This window comes from Liolophura sinensis, chromosome 8, assembly GCF_032854445.1.
Source record: "Liolophura sinensis isolate JHLJ2023 chromosome 8, CUHK_Ljap_v2, whole genome shotgun sequence".
In the NCBI taxonomy this organism is placed as follows: domain Eukaryota; kingdom Metazoa; phylum Mollusca; class Polyplacophora; order Chitonida; family Chitonidae; genus Liolophura; species Liolophura sinensis.
In genome coordinates, this window is record NC_088302.1 from 4,919,654 (window position 1) to 4,932,529 (window position 12,876).

At 40.1% G+C, this 12,876-nt stretch overlaps 1 protein-coding gene across 1 annotated transcript in view; it reads right to left on the reverse strand.

The window, feature by feature from the left end:
- Positions 1 to 294: 294 nt before the first annotated feature.
- LOC135472926 (nucleolar protein 6-like) overlaps positions 295 to 12,876 on the reverse strand; it is a 29,190-nt gene continuing 16,608 nt past the window's right edge. The window contains exons 16-23 of the mRNA XM_064752659.1: positions 11,550 to 11,701; positions 10,615 to 10,778; positions 5,192 to 5,344; positions 3,486 to 3,583; positions 2,733 to 2,944; positions 2,387 to 2,578; positions 1,531 to 1,632; positions 295 to 1,211 (exon numbers count right to left, since the gene is read on the reverse strand). Of these exons, the coding sequence (XP_064608729.1) occupies positions 1,053 to 1,211; positions 1,531 to 1,632; positions 2,387 to 2,578; positions 2,733 to 2,944; positions 3,486 to 3,583; positions 5,192 to 5,344; positions 10,615 to 10,778; positions 11,550 to 11,701 (1,232 nt within the window). The 3' untranslated portion in view covers positions 295 to 1,052. The remainder of the gene's footprint in view (positions 1,212 to 1,530; positions 1,633 to 2,386; positions 2,579 to 2,732; positions 2,945 to 3,485; positions 3,584 to 5,191; positions 5,345 to 10,614; positions 10,779 to 11,549; positions 11,702 to 12,876) is intronic.

Here is a 12,876-nt window from a genome sequence, read left to right on the forward strand (position 1 = left end):
CGTACAACCTCACTGGCCAATACCTAGTCAACGGCAGAGCAAGTCACTGCTATTAAAACCACCAGCTCCTTTAGGTAACAATGAACACAATTCATAACATGAAGCTGCACATAGCGCAAGATCTCCTGACTTGCCATCTACCAATCAGCACTGATTCTGTTTCCCTGAAGGATGATGGTGTTCATCTGTAACCAACTGATAACCAGCATCGGTATAGCTCATATGTGAGTATGCCTGTCAGAAAAAAGAGAACTACTGAATTAACTCTCTTGCAAAGATAATTTTGCAGCATGTTTTATTTTCTCTCTTTATAATACAACTATGTTCAGAACTAATTTTTGCACAACTGTCATAATCCATGAGCAGGGTTTGTTGAACCTAAGATTTACAGAATCCAGGGTATGGTGGTTGGGGGGGGGATATTTGAAGAGTTTCTGGGTCAGGCTGAGTCTCAACATCACCCATCCCTTATTTTCTTTTTTTTTCAGAGCAGCTATTTTTTTAGGTGAACCCTGGACCCTTGCCTCATTTGACACTTTGATAATTACATCCCCCCACCATGGGATTGCTTTCTTGACAGCTATATATATATGTACATTCTATGTACAACCAAGGGAATTTCTGTCCACAGTTAATACATCAACCATTAAACACTGATTCATGTACATGTACATTCACATGTATAGCATAACCATAAAGATATACACATAACACTTTCTGTCCACAGTTAATATATCAACCATTAAACAGTGATTCATGTACATGTACATTCACATGTATAGCATAACCATAAAGATATACACATAACACTTTCTATCCACAGTTAATATATCAACCATTAAACAATGATTCAATTGGATTCATAATTACAAGGCAAACATAATTAATATATCCACCATTAAACAGCCAATCAAATATGTTCCCACATATAACATACTCCTATATAACTACAATGTATGTATTAAACTCTAACACATGAGGCACAAGACACCATTCTGTGAAATTCACACATATCCACAGTGATTCAACATTCTTTTTCCTGAAATTTGACATTAATCTTTCCATTTCTCAGTTCGTATGTCGAGTTGCTCCACAAGGCCGCCTCCGAGCACACGGAAATCCTCTAACACAGCCTCCATGTTGGGTAAAGTCTTCACCTCCTTGTGTGAAGCGGAGTTCATGTCAACCATCCGAGCATTCAACTGGGTCACCTGGCAACAAAAGGTCAAACGGAGGTCAGCATCAAGGACGTCACTTATACATGTGATCTTTTATGTGATCGGGTAATTATCTATACCTTGTAATTAGCAACAGTGAAAAGAGCTACCATAATGAATTCTGTGACAAGTTAAACTTGTGTATTGCTTTTCAAAAAACCGAACATGAAAATCCATCTCAAGTTACTAGGCTGGAGGAATTATACCTTATAATATCCCTAGTAGAAATTGAATTTTGACACCAGTGACCAGGCATATGAAGGCTCAGTTTGGAAGTGAGTGAGTGCTTGGGCAGTTTGGAAGTAAAATTTACCTTAAATGGTTGAGGCTGAAAGGTTTGGGGTTTCCACAGCACAGCCACAAGGTTGCCACCATATGTGTCATGGAAAAACAAAGCCAGATCGCCATAAGTGTCCTGAAACACAGGAAAAACAATATAAACACACAAAACCTATAAAGAAGAAGATGTATGTCTAAGTTTGATTGGTACATATATCTTACCGGACAAAGTCATTTCCCACTGAGACATCTGCTTAGACGACCAAAGGCCTGAGAGATGAATCTGACAGGAATGATGTAAATCATGATATAAAGATAATTGGGTTAGTTTCTATAAACACGTGCCTCAACTTGAAACAGGTCACACTTAATATTATCGTAATTCTTCTAATTGTTCAGACAGCCTTTAAGGCTTTTCCCTAGGGGGCTGTTCATATGATGCAATCATTTTCAGCGCTTAACTGAAGATCAAAGCCTCACCTACAAAACTTCAGACAAATGCACACATCAAAATAATATTATTAAAGATGCAAGAGAACGTGGATTGATTTCATTGTTTTGCAGGGAAAACCGGTTGAATCTGCTAAGTTTGCAGTCACATGTTTTATTACCTTTTACGTTTAGAGGACGGTCTGGCGGCAAACTGCGGATGGTCGTGGGTCCCCCCAGGGCTCTGCCCGGTTTCTTCCCACCATAATGATGGCTGCCGTCGTATGAGTGAAATATTCTTGAGTATGGCGTAAAACACCAATGAAATAAATAAATTTTACATTTAGAAATAAGAAAGATTTTCTCATTTGCAGAGAATATATCTGGATATTATGTTATCTTTCTCATTTTAAGACAATGTTTTAGTATGCCTGTATACTTGTACTTGATTCACTACATACCCTTAACTCCTGAACATAACATCTCAAAGGATCAAATTCCGTCACTGGAAATCCTTCTTGGGAATTTGTGTTACTATGGCAACCATGGATGATATTAGGGGTCTGGTCAACTGCCTGATGAATTCTGGGAAGATGTTTGGGTCTCAGATGTATCACAACATCATACATGTCCAGAGGCGGACGGAACACTTGCTGCAACATTTCAAAATACAAAGGATACTTAAAATCTTACCATATACAAATTCATCTGTCAAAGAACATTGCATTTCACAAACAAAATGTTGTACCAGAACTCTTCCTTTAAGCCATAATGATGTGGCAGGGACAGATAAATTCTTAGTCTCACCTTATAATCCATCTGTGACCCCTGAGTCAGGTGCGACTCCAGTAAGGTCAGGGACTCTCGAGCCAATACAGTGACACGGTGAACTATTTGGGCTGGCGGATTCTCTCGTGTCCAGGGTGATGTGGTCTTGTCCAATGGCGTCATGATACACATGGCTGGGAAAATGGCACGCTCTTTAGTGAAGTGTGACGGGATATCTGCATAATCCTTTTCTGAGGAAGGAGAAAGCCATAGTAAAATGAAAATCAAGAGAAATCTGCTAAGGTGTGATTTGAAATCACAAGAGAAAAATTCACCTTAAGATGTCTTGGAAGGACAAAACTCTAAATAATGGATTCCTTAGATATATTTATTTGAATGGCGCTTAACACAATATAGTACTACAGGAAGGTTAATCAGTGCAATGGGTGCAGGAAACCAGAGTGCCCAGAGTAACACAAAGCTTTTCACCAGCTAAGCATCATATGAGACCACCTTTTAATAAGGGCATACAAGCACTGTCAACCACTCATTGCCACCACAGCTTTGGGAACAGTGGAATTGGTGGAATTTCACAGATTCCCCTTCACGTGCTAGGATTACACCAACACTCTCCATGATAACCTCATTCAGTGCTTGGTTATGCATTGAAAGCTGGAATGTTATATACTGACAATGTTATCTCACAAAGGGACAGCACTCTGCTGTCATAATGTTCTAACTGGAAAACTGGCACAAAGAGAGACATGTGAAGTTGGAAGTATGAACTCTTACTGGTGAACGCCTGGTTCAGATTGACCATGAGTGGATTAGTTCTCCAATCAAACTGTGACATAAGGCTCAAAAACCTCAACAACCCGCACACAGGAGAACTGCAGAAAAAATACAAATGGGGGATTAAGAGAAATCAGAAGATACCTAAGTTGTACTCTACCATCACTCAAGGATAACAAACGGGGAGTTTTGAGTTTGAACTACTTCCTCAACAAAGGTAAAAATAGTCCTACTGTATCATGTGATTTGTGAAAAATGTTAGGCAACCTTTACTGATGCCAATTTTTTTTTTTTTTCTCTCTCACCAATCAGATTCTATTTTCCATTCATGCTGTAATCAGTCAATCTCATGCATCTCTAAGTACTATACATTCATAATTTTGTTTTAACTATTTTCGACTATTAAAATTTTCCTACCGCTTTAGAAAATCGTCGCCTTTCCCGGATATATCAGCTATATATTTTTCGATTTTATAACTATTTTTGACTATTAAACTTTCCCCAACGCTTTAGAAAATCGTCGCCTTTCCCGGATATATCAGCTATATATTTTTCGATTTTATAACTATTTTTAACTATTAAACTTTTCCCACCACTTTAGAAAATCGTCGCCTTTCCCGGATATATCAGCTATATATTTTTCGATTTTATAATTCCATGGTCAGTTACCGTATTCTGCAGGTTAATTATGTTTAAAAGGCGTCAATTCGTCTCATGTCCAAGATGTACTTTTTTGCTAAAATTGTCAGTAAATTTAAAGGTGAAGAACTGTGTTTCTCGCTCCATCCCATAATAATGACTTGGGGAGTTATTTTAATATCAGTTTTCCACTTTTGTGATAGCCACTTTTCGTATTCTGTCCACAATTTACGTGTTTCCGGACATTCAATGAAAGAGTGTTCTATAGTGTCCTTACCGAGTCCGCAGTAATTACAAATATCGTCGTGTCTCTGTCCTATTTAAAACAGATAAGATTTTGTTGGCGTTATCCTGTGTAAGATTTTGTATTGAAAATCTCGTAGCTTGGTGTATTGAGTGCATTGATAAATAGATTCCAATACCTTTTCCCACTCAGTTTCTTTCTAACCTTACAATATCCTTCCATTTTTCGTGGATTTTGATATTTACTGATGCCAATTTACCGATCACCTGTCATCCTGTGTTCTAGAGTTGTAAATGACATCTGTTCCCTCCAGGAACTTATCAGGTTCACAATCAATCAGTTCCTCAGTTTTCTTCATCGTTCGTCTACTCTACATTACGTGTTGTTCTTTTCAAACTTTTCTGAGATGCCCATGTCACAGTAAATGTGATCAAAAAAATAGTTGTGCAACATTTTCTGACAAGTCATATGATACAGTATGACTTATTTTTTAACTTTTTAATAGCGATAAAACAGTTCAAACTCGAAACCTCCCGATTGTTTGGTATTAATATAATGATGAAATATCAGGTTTTAAAAGTCATCTATGTGTGTATCCAGACATCAGCACTTTGTATATGAGAATGGTTAAAAGAATTTTATTAGAAAACTCTAATGCTTCACCAAGTTGAATTATCTGTGGTAAAGGATATTTAGACAACTAAATTCATATGTTGTTAAGATTTATCAAGTTTCTCATCAGTAAAACGTCAGCTGACTGTACATATATATATATATATATATATATATATACTCGTCATGGACAAAGTCTGCGGTTGGTTACCTGGGAGCTGAGAATGGGGCAGGTGTGATGTACAGGTGAGCCACTATCAGCTCCAAAGCCTCCTCACTCAGGTAATCTGACATCAGGTGAGCTGACAACCAGCGCTTAGCCAGGCGGACCACCACACTGAAAGTGTTGTATCTCTGCTGAATGCTATATGCAAATCAAAGAGAATTTGGTATTACAATACTGAAGCCACAAGTAAATCATTCAGACTTTGGTACTACAATACTGATGCCAAAACTAAATCATTTAGATTTTGGTACTACAATACTGAAGCCACAAGTAAATCATTTAGACTTTGGTACTACAATACTGATGCCAAAACTGAATCATTTAGATTTTGGTACTACAATACTGAAGCCACAAATAAATCATTCAGACTTTGGTACTACAATACTGATGCCAAAACTAAATCATTTAGACTTTGGTACTACAATACTGATGCCACAAGTAAATCATTTAGACTTTGGTACTACAATACTGAAGCCACAAGTAAATCATTTAGACTTTGGTACTACAATACTGATGCCAAAACTAAATCATTTAGACTTTGGTATTACAATACTGATGCCAAAACTAAAACATTTAGACTTTGGTACAACAATACTGTAGCCACAAGTAAATCATTTAGACTTTGGTACTACAATACTGAAGCCACAAGTAAATCATTTAGACTTTGGTATTACAATACTGATGCCAAAACTAAAACATTTAGATTTTGGTACTACAATACTGATGCCACAAGTAAATCATTTAGACTTTGGTACTACAATACTGAAGCCACAAGTAAATCATTTAGACTTTGGTACTACAATACTGATGCCAAAACTAAATCATTTAGACTTTGGTATTACAATACCGATGCCAAAACTAAATCATTTAGAATTTGGTACTACAATACTGAAGCCACAAGTAAATCATTTAGACTTTGGTACTACAATACTGATGCCAAAACTAAATCATTTAGACTTTGGTACTACAATACTGATGCCAAAACTAAATCATTTAGACTTTGGTACTACAATACTGATGCCAAAACTGAATCATTTAGACATTGGTACTACAATACTGATGCCAAAACTAAATCATTTAGATTTTGGTACTACAATACTGATGCCAAAACTAAATCATTTAGACTTTGGTACAACAATACTGAAGCCACAACTAAATCATCTAGACTTTGGTATTACAATACTGATGCCAAAACTAAATCATTTAGACTTTGGTACTACAATACTGAAGCCACAAGTAAATCATTCAGACTTTGGTACTGCAATACTGATGCCACAAGTAAATCATTTAGACTTTGGTACTACAATACTGATGCCAAAACTAAATCATTTAGATTTTGGTACTACAATACTGAAGCCACAAGTAAATCATTTAGACTTTGGTATTACAATACTGATGCCAAAACTAAAACATTTAGACTTTGGTACAACAATACTGTAGCCACAAGTAAATCATTCAGACTTTGGTACTACAATACTGATGCCAAAAGTAAATCACTTAGACTTTGGTATTACAATACTGCTGCCAAAAGTAAATCATTTAGAAATTGGTATTACAATATTAACACTGCTTCCATAAATACTATACTAGATCTACCGTATGTTACAATTGTTTACATCAAGCAATTTCTCAAGGTACCCACATTTATGCATTAAAATGGTAGAAACACAGGCCCTACACTGATCAAAATATACTGACTTTATGTTCTTCAGTAAAAGTGTCAATAAACAGAAACTGCATAAATAAAATCTAAAGGAGAGGAGAAAGTCGAGTGATTTCCTCATCAGAAGAATGCACAAGTGTGGCCATCCTTATTAATACACATTCCACCCATGGGCAGAGTGACCTTTCTGTAGCCCCACTGATGCCTTACCTATGTAGTGTAATGGTCAGTTTGGGCAGAGTGACCTTTCTGTAGCCCCACTGATGCCTTACCTATGTAGTGTAATGGTCAGTTTGGGCAGAGTGACCTTTCTGTAGCCCCACTGATGACTTACCCATGTAAGTGTACTGGTCAGTTTGGTCAGAGTGACCTTTCTGTAGCCCCACTGATGACTTACCCATGTAAGTGTACTGGTCAGTTTGGGCAGAGTGACCTTTCTGTAGCCTCACTGATGACTTACCCATGTAAGTGTACTGGTCAGTTTGGGCAGAGTGATCACTTCTCTCTCTAACCCCACTGATGCCTTACCCATGTAGTGTAATGATCAGTCTGGTCAGAGTGATCACTTCTCTCTCTAACCCCACTGATGCCTTACCCATGTATTGTAATGGTCAGTTTGGGCAGAGTGATCATCTCTCTCTCTAACCCTACTGATGCCTTACCCATGTAGTGTACTGGTCAGTTTGGGCAGATTGATCACTTCTCTCTCTAACCCCAATGATGCCTTACCCATGTAGTGTAATGGTCAGTTTGGGCAAAGTGATCACTTCTCTCTCTAACCCTACTGATGCCTTACCCATGTTGTGTACTGGTCAGTTTGGTCAGAGTGATCACTTCTCTCTCTAACCCCACTGATGCCTTACCCATGTAGTGTACTGGTCAGTTTGGGCAAAGTGATCACTTCTCTCTCTAACCCCACTGATGCCTTACCCATGTATTGTACTGGTCAGTTTGGGCAGAGTGATAACTTCTCTCTCTAACCCCACTGATGCCTTACCCATGTAGTGTACTGGTCAGTCTGGTCAGAGTGATCACTTCTCTCTCTAACCCCACTGATGCCTTACCAATGTAGTGTAATGGTCAGTCTGGTCAGAGTGATCACTTCTCTCTCTAACCCCACTGATACCTTACCCATGTAGTGTAATGGTCAGTCTGGTCAGAGTGATCACTTCTCTCTCTAACCCCACTGATGCCTTACCCATGTATTGTACTGGTCAGTTTGGGCAGAGTGATCACTTCTCTCTCTAACCCCACTGATGCCTTACCCATGTAGTGTAATGATCAGTCTGGTCAGAGTGATGGCTTCTCTCTCTAACCCCACTGATGCCTTACCCATGTAGTGTAATGATCAGTCTGGTCAGAGTGATCACTTCTCTCTCTAACCCCACTGATGCCTTACCCATGTATTGTAATGGTCAGTTTGGGCAGAGTGATCATCTCTCTCTCTCTAACCCTACTGATGCCTTACCCATGTAGTGTACTGGTCAGTTTGGGCAGATTGATCACTTCTCTCTCTAACCCCACTGATGCCTTACCCATGTAGTGTAATGGTCAGTTTGGGCAAAGTGATCACTTCTCTCTCTAACCCTACTGATGCCTTACCCATGTTGTGTACTGGTCAGTCTGGTCAGAGTGATCACTTCTCTCTCTAACCCCACTGATGCCTTACCCATGTAGTGTACTGGTCAGTTTGGGCAAAGTGATCACTTCTCTCTCTAACCCCACTGATGCCTTACCCATGTATTGTACTGGTCAGTTTGGGCAGAGTGATCACTTCTCTCTCTAACCCCACTGATGCCTTACCCATGTAGTGTAATGATCAGTCTGGTCAGAGTGATGGCTTCTCTCTCTAACCCCACTGATGCCTTACCCATGTAGTGTACTGGTCAGTTTGGTCAGAGTGATCACTTCTCTCTCTAACCCCACTGATGCCTTAGCCATGTAAGTGTACTGGTCAGTTTGGGCAGAGTGACCTTTCTGTAGCACCACTGATGACTTAGCCATGTAAGTGTACTGGTCAGTTTGGGCAAAGTGATCACTTCCCTCTCTAACCCCACTGATGCCTTACCCATGTAGTGTACTGGTCAGTCTGGTCAGAGTGATCACTTCTCTCTCTAACCCCACTGATGCCTTACCCATGTAGTGTACTGGTCAGTCTGGTCAGAGTGATCACTTCTCTCTCTAACCCCACTGATACCTTACCCATGTAGTGTAATGGTCAGTCTGGTCAGAGTGATCACTTCTCTCTCTAACCCCACTGATGCCTTACCCATGTATTGTACTGGTCAGTTTGGGCAGATTGATCACTTCTCTCTCTAACCCCACTGATGCCTTACCCATGTAGTGTACTGGTCAGTTTGGGCAAAGTGATCACTTCTCTCTCTAACCCCACTGATGCCTTACCCATGTAGTGTAATGGTCAGTTTGGGCAGATTGATCACTTCTCTCTCTAGCCCCACTGATGCCTTGCCCATGTTGTGTACTGGTCAGTTTGGGCAGAGTGATCACTTCTCTCTCTAACCCTACTGATGCCTTACCCATGTATTGTACTGGTCAGTCTGGTCAGAGTGATCACTTCTCTTTCTAACCCCACTGATGCCTTACCCATGTAGTGTAATGGTCAGTCTGGTCAGAGTGATCACTTCTCTCTCTAACCCCACTGATGCCTTACCCATGTAGTGTAATGGTCAGTCTGGTCAGAGTGATCACTTCTCTCTCTAACCCCACTGATGCCTTACCCATGTAGTGTACTGGTCAGTCTGGTCAGAGTGATCACTTCTCTCTCTAACCCCACTGATACCTTACCCATGTAGTGTAATGGTCAGTCTGGTCAGAGTGATCACTTCTTTCTCTAACCCCACTGATGCCTTACCCATGTATTGTACTGGTCAGTTTGGGCAGAGTGATCACTTCTCTCTCTAACCCCACTGATGCCTTACCCATGTAGTGTACTGGTCAGTTTGGGCAGATTGATCACTTCTCTCTCTAACCCCACTGATGCCTTACCCATGTAGTGTACTGGTCAGTTTGGGCAAAGTGATCACTTCTCTCTCTAACCCCACTGATGCCTTACCCATGTAGTGTACTGGTCAGTTTGGGCAGATTGATCACTTCTCTCTCTAGCCCCACTGATGCCATGCCCATGTTGTGTACTGGTCAGTTTGGGCAGAGTGATCACTTCTCTCTCTAACCCCACTGATGCCATACCCATGTATTGTACTGGTCAGTCTGGTCAGAGTGATCACTTCTCTCTCTCTAACCCCACTGATGCCTTACCCATGTAGTGTAATGGTCAGTCTGGTCAGAGTGACCACTTCTCTCTCTAACCCCACTGATGCCTTACCCATGTAGTGTAATGGTCGGTCTGGTCAGAGTGATCACTTCTCTCTCTAACCCCACTGATGCCTTACCCATGTAGTGTAATGGTCAGTTTGGGCAGAGTGATCACTTCTCTCTCTAACCCTACTGATGCCTTACCCATGCAGTGTAATGGTCAGTCTGGTCAGAGTGATCACTTCTCTCTCTAACCGCACTGATGCCTTACCCATGTAGTGTACTGGTCAGTCTGGTCAGAGTGATCAGTTCTCTCTCTAACCCCACTGATGCCTTACCCATGTAATGTACTGGTCAGTCTGGTCAGAGTGATCACTTCTCTCTCTAACCCTACTGATGCCTTACCCATGTAGTGTACTGGTCAGTTTGGGCAGAGTGATCACTTCTCTCTCTAACCCTACTGATGCCTTACCCATGCAGTGTACTGGTCAGTTTGGGCAGACTGACCACTTCCCTCTCAAGCTCCACTGACTCGGCGGTGTCCCTCATCTGCACCATCCCATCTGGGGTCTTGACTGTCTTCAGCACAGTGATTTCATGGAGATAAGCAATCTTCAGGCGGAAAACAAAGCCATCCTGTGAACGGAGAAAGGTCACAAGTGAAAAACAAAGGTATAAACAGGTACCAAACTGGGAGGTTTATCAAGCATGAATGACAGAGACCACTACAATGCCATGACTCTCTGAAAACAGAGAGAAATAAGCAATGTACTTTTCACATACCATTCCACATTATACTGTACAGAACCAAAGATATATGTTATATATAAGAAAAGTGAATGAATTACATTAACTATAATAATTACCCTAATCTTATGCCAGAGCAAGCGATGTCAGCAGACATGTTCGCGGCTTTATAAAAGAACAGACAACACTAGAGCATGGTAAAGTATCCCACATGTTTAAAAGGAATATCTTTTTATTCTTGCTAAGTTGCATTACTGAAATACCACAGTTTAAAACTAGTAAAACTGCACACATGCAGAGAATCGAACGTGATGTCATGCTATCTATTTCAACATTTTCATGTGTGTGGGGTACGAGTGATGTAACAACATGTTTCAGGCTGCGCTAACGTGGTGTATCCCGTTAAATTCCAAATTGAAAGCTGATTAATTGTGTTACCAAGTACCTCAGAACAAAATGACTGTGGCCACTTAGGCCTGCTTCCATCCTTCTTCCAAAATAACCATACAGCTTATATTATTTGTTCTCTTTTCTTGTAAGCAGTCTGTTCACGTCTGCCCTTTACAACGAATTTTCCTGTCAGTATTCATGATTCAAAATATGAATAAGAGCAACAACATGTACTATTTGGAGTAAAATTAAAATTGGATACACACTCACCCTGCAAACATCGACATGGTCTGGCCGAACTCTGACCTGTAGATTCTTCTCTGTCAACAGCTCTCCCAGTTTGATATAAAATGCAGCTTTTAGTCTCCTGATGGCATCTTTATCTTCTGGCCATTTTCCACTGCCCTCCAACAAGCAAACCACTAATAGGTGGAAAAATTACAGAAATGTCTGATTGTTGTTTTCTATTTTGGTCAGTTATTTATTAATTTGGTAATATCATTTTCTCATATGAATGGATTTATTTATTTATTTATTTGATGGGTGTTTTACGCCGTTCTCAAGAATATTTCACTTATACGACGGCGGCCAGCATTATGGTGGGAGGAAACCGGGCAGAGCTTGGCGAAAACCATGACCATCCGCAGGTTGCTGGCAGACCTTCCCATGTACAGCCGGAGAGGAAGACAGCATGAGCTGGACTTGAACTCACAGCGACCACATTGGTGAGAGACACCTGGGACATTACGCTGTGCTAGCATGCTAACCAACTGAGCCACAGAGGCCCCCATATGAATGGATGAGAAATCATTCAGTAATGAAAATTCGTCAGGCTTAGATGTTCATATCTAGACAGGGTATAGAATCTTAACCATCGACATCAGGTGAAATTTCTTCTATTAGCTGACTGTCATTAGTAAAATGATTGGTTTTGGATGTTTTGGTCCCAGCTTCTATTAGCTGACTGTCATTAGTAAAATGATTGGTTTTGGATGTTTTGGTCCCAGCTTCTATTAGCTGACTGTCATTAGTAAAATGATTGGTTTTGGATGTTTTGATCCCAGCTTCTATTAGCTGACTGTCATTAGTAAAATGATTGGTTTTGGATGTTTTGGTCCCAGCTTCTATTAGCTGACTGTCATTAGTAAAATGATTGGTTTTGGATGTTTTGGTCCCAGCTTCTATTAGCTGACTGTCATTAGTAAAATGATTGGTTTTGGATGTTTTGGTCCCAGCTTCTATTAGCTGACTGTCATTAGTAAAATGATTGGTTTTGGATGTTTTGGTCCCAGCTTCTACCAGCTGACTGTCATTAGTAAAATGATTGGTTTTGGATGTTTTGGTCCCAGCTTCTACTAGCTGACTGTCATTAGTAAAATGATTGGTTTTGGATGTTTTGGTCCCAGCTTCTATTAGCTGACTGTCATTAGTAAAATGATTGGTTTTGGATGTTTTGGTCCCAGCTTCTATTAGCTGACTGTCATTAGTAAAATGATTGGTTTTGGATGTTTTGGTCCCAGCTTCTATTAGCTGACTGTCATTAGTAAAATGATTGGTTTTGGATGTTTTGGTCCCAGCTTTAATACTCAGAAAATGC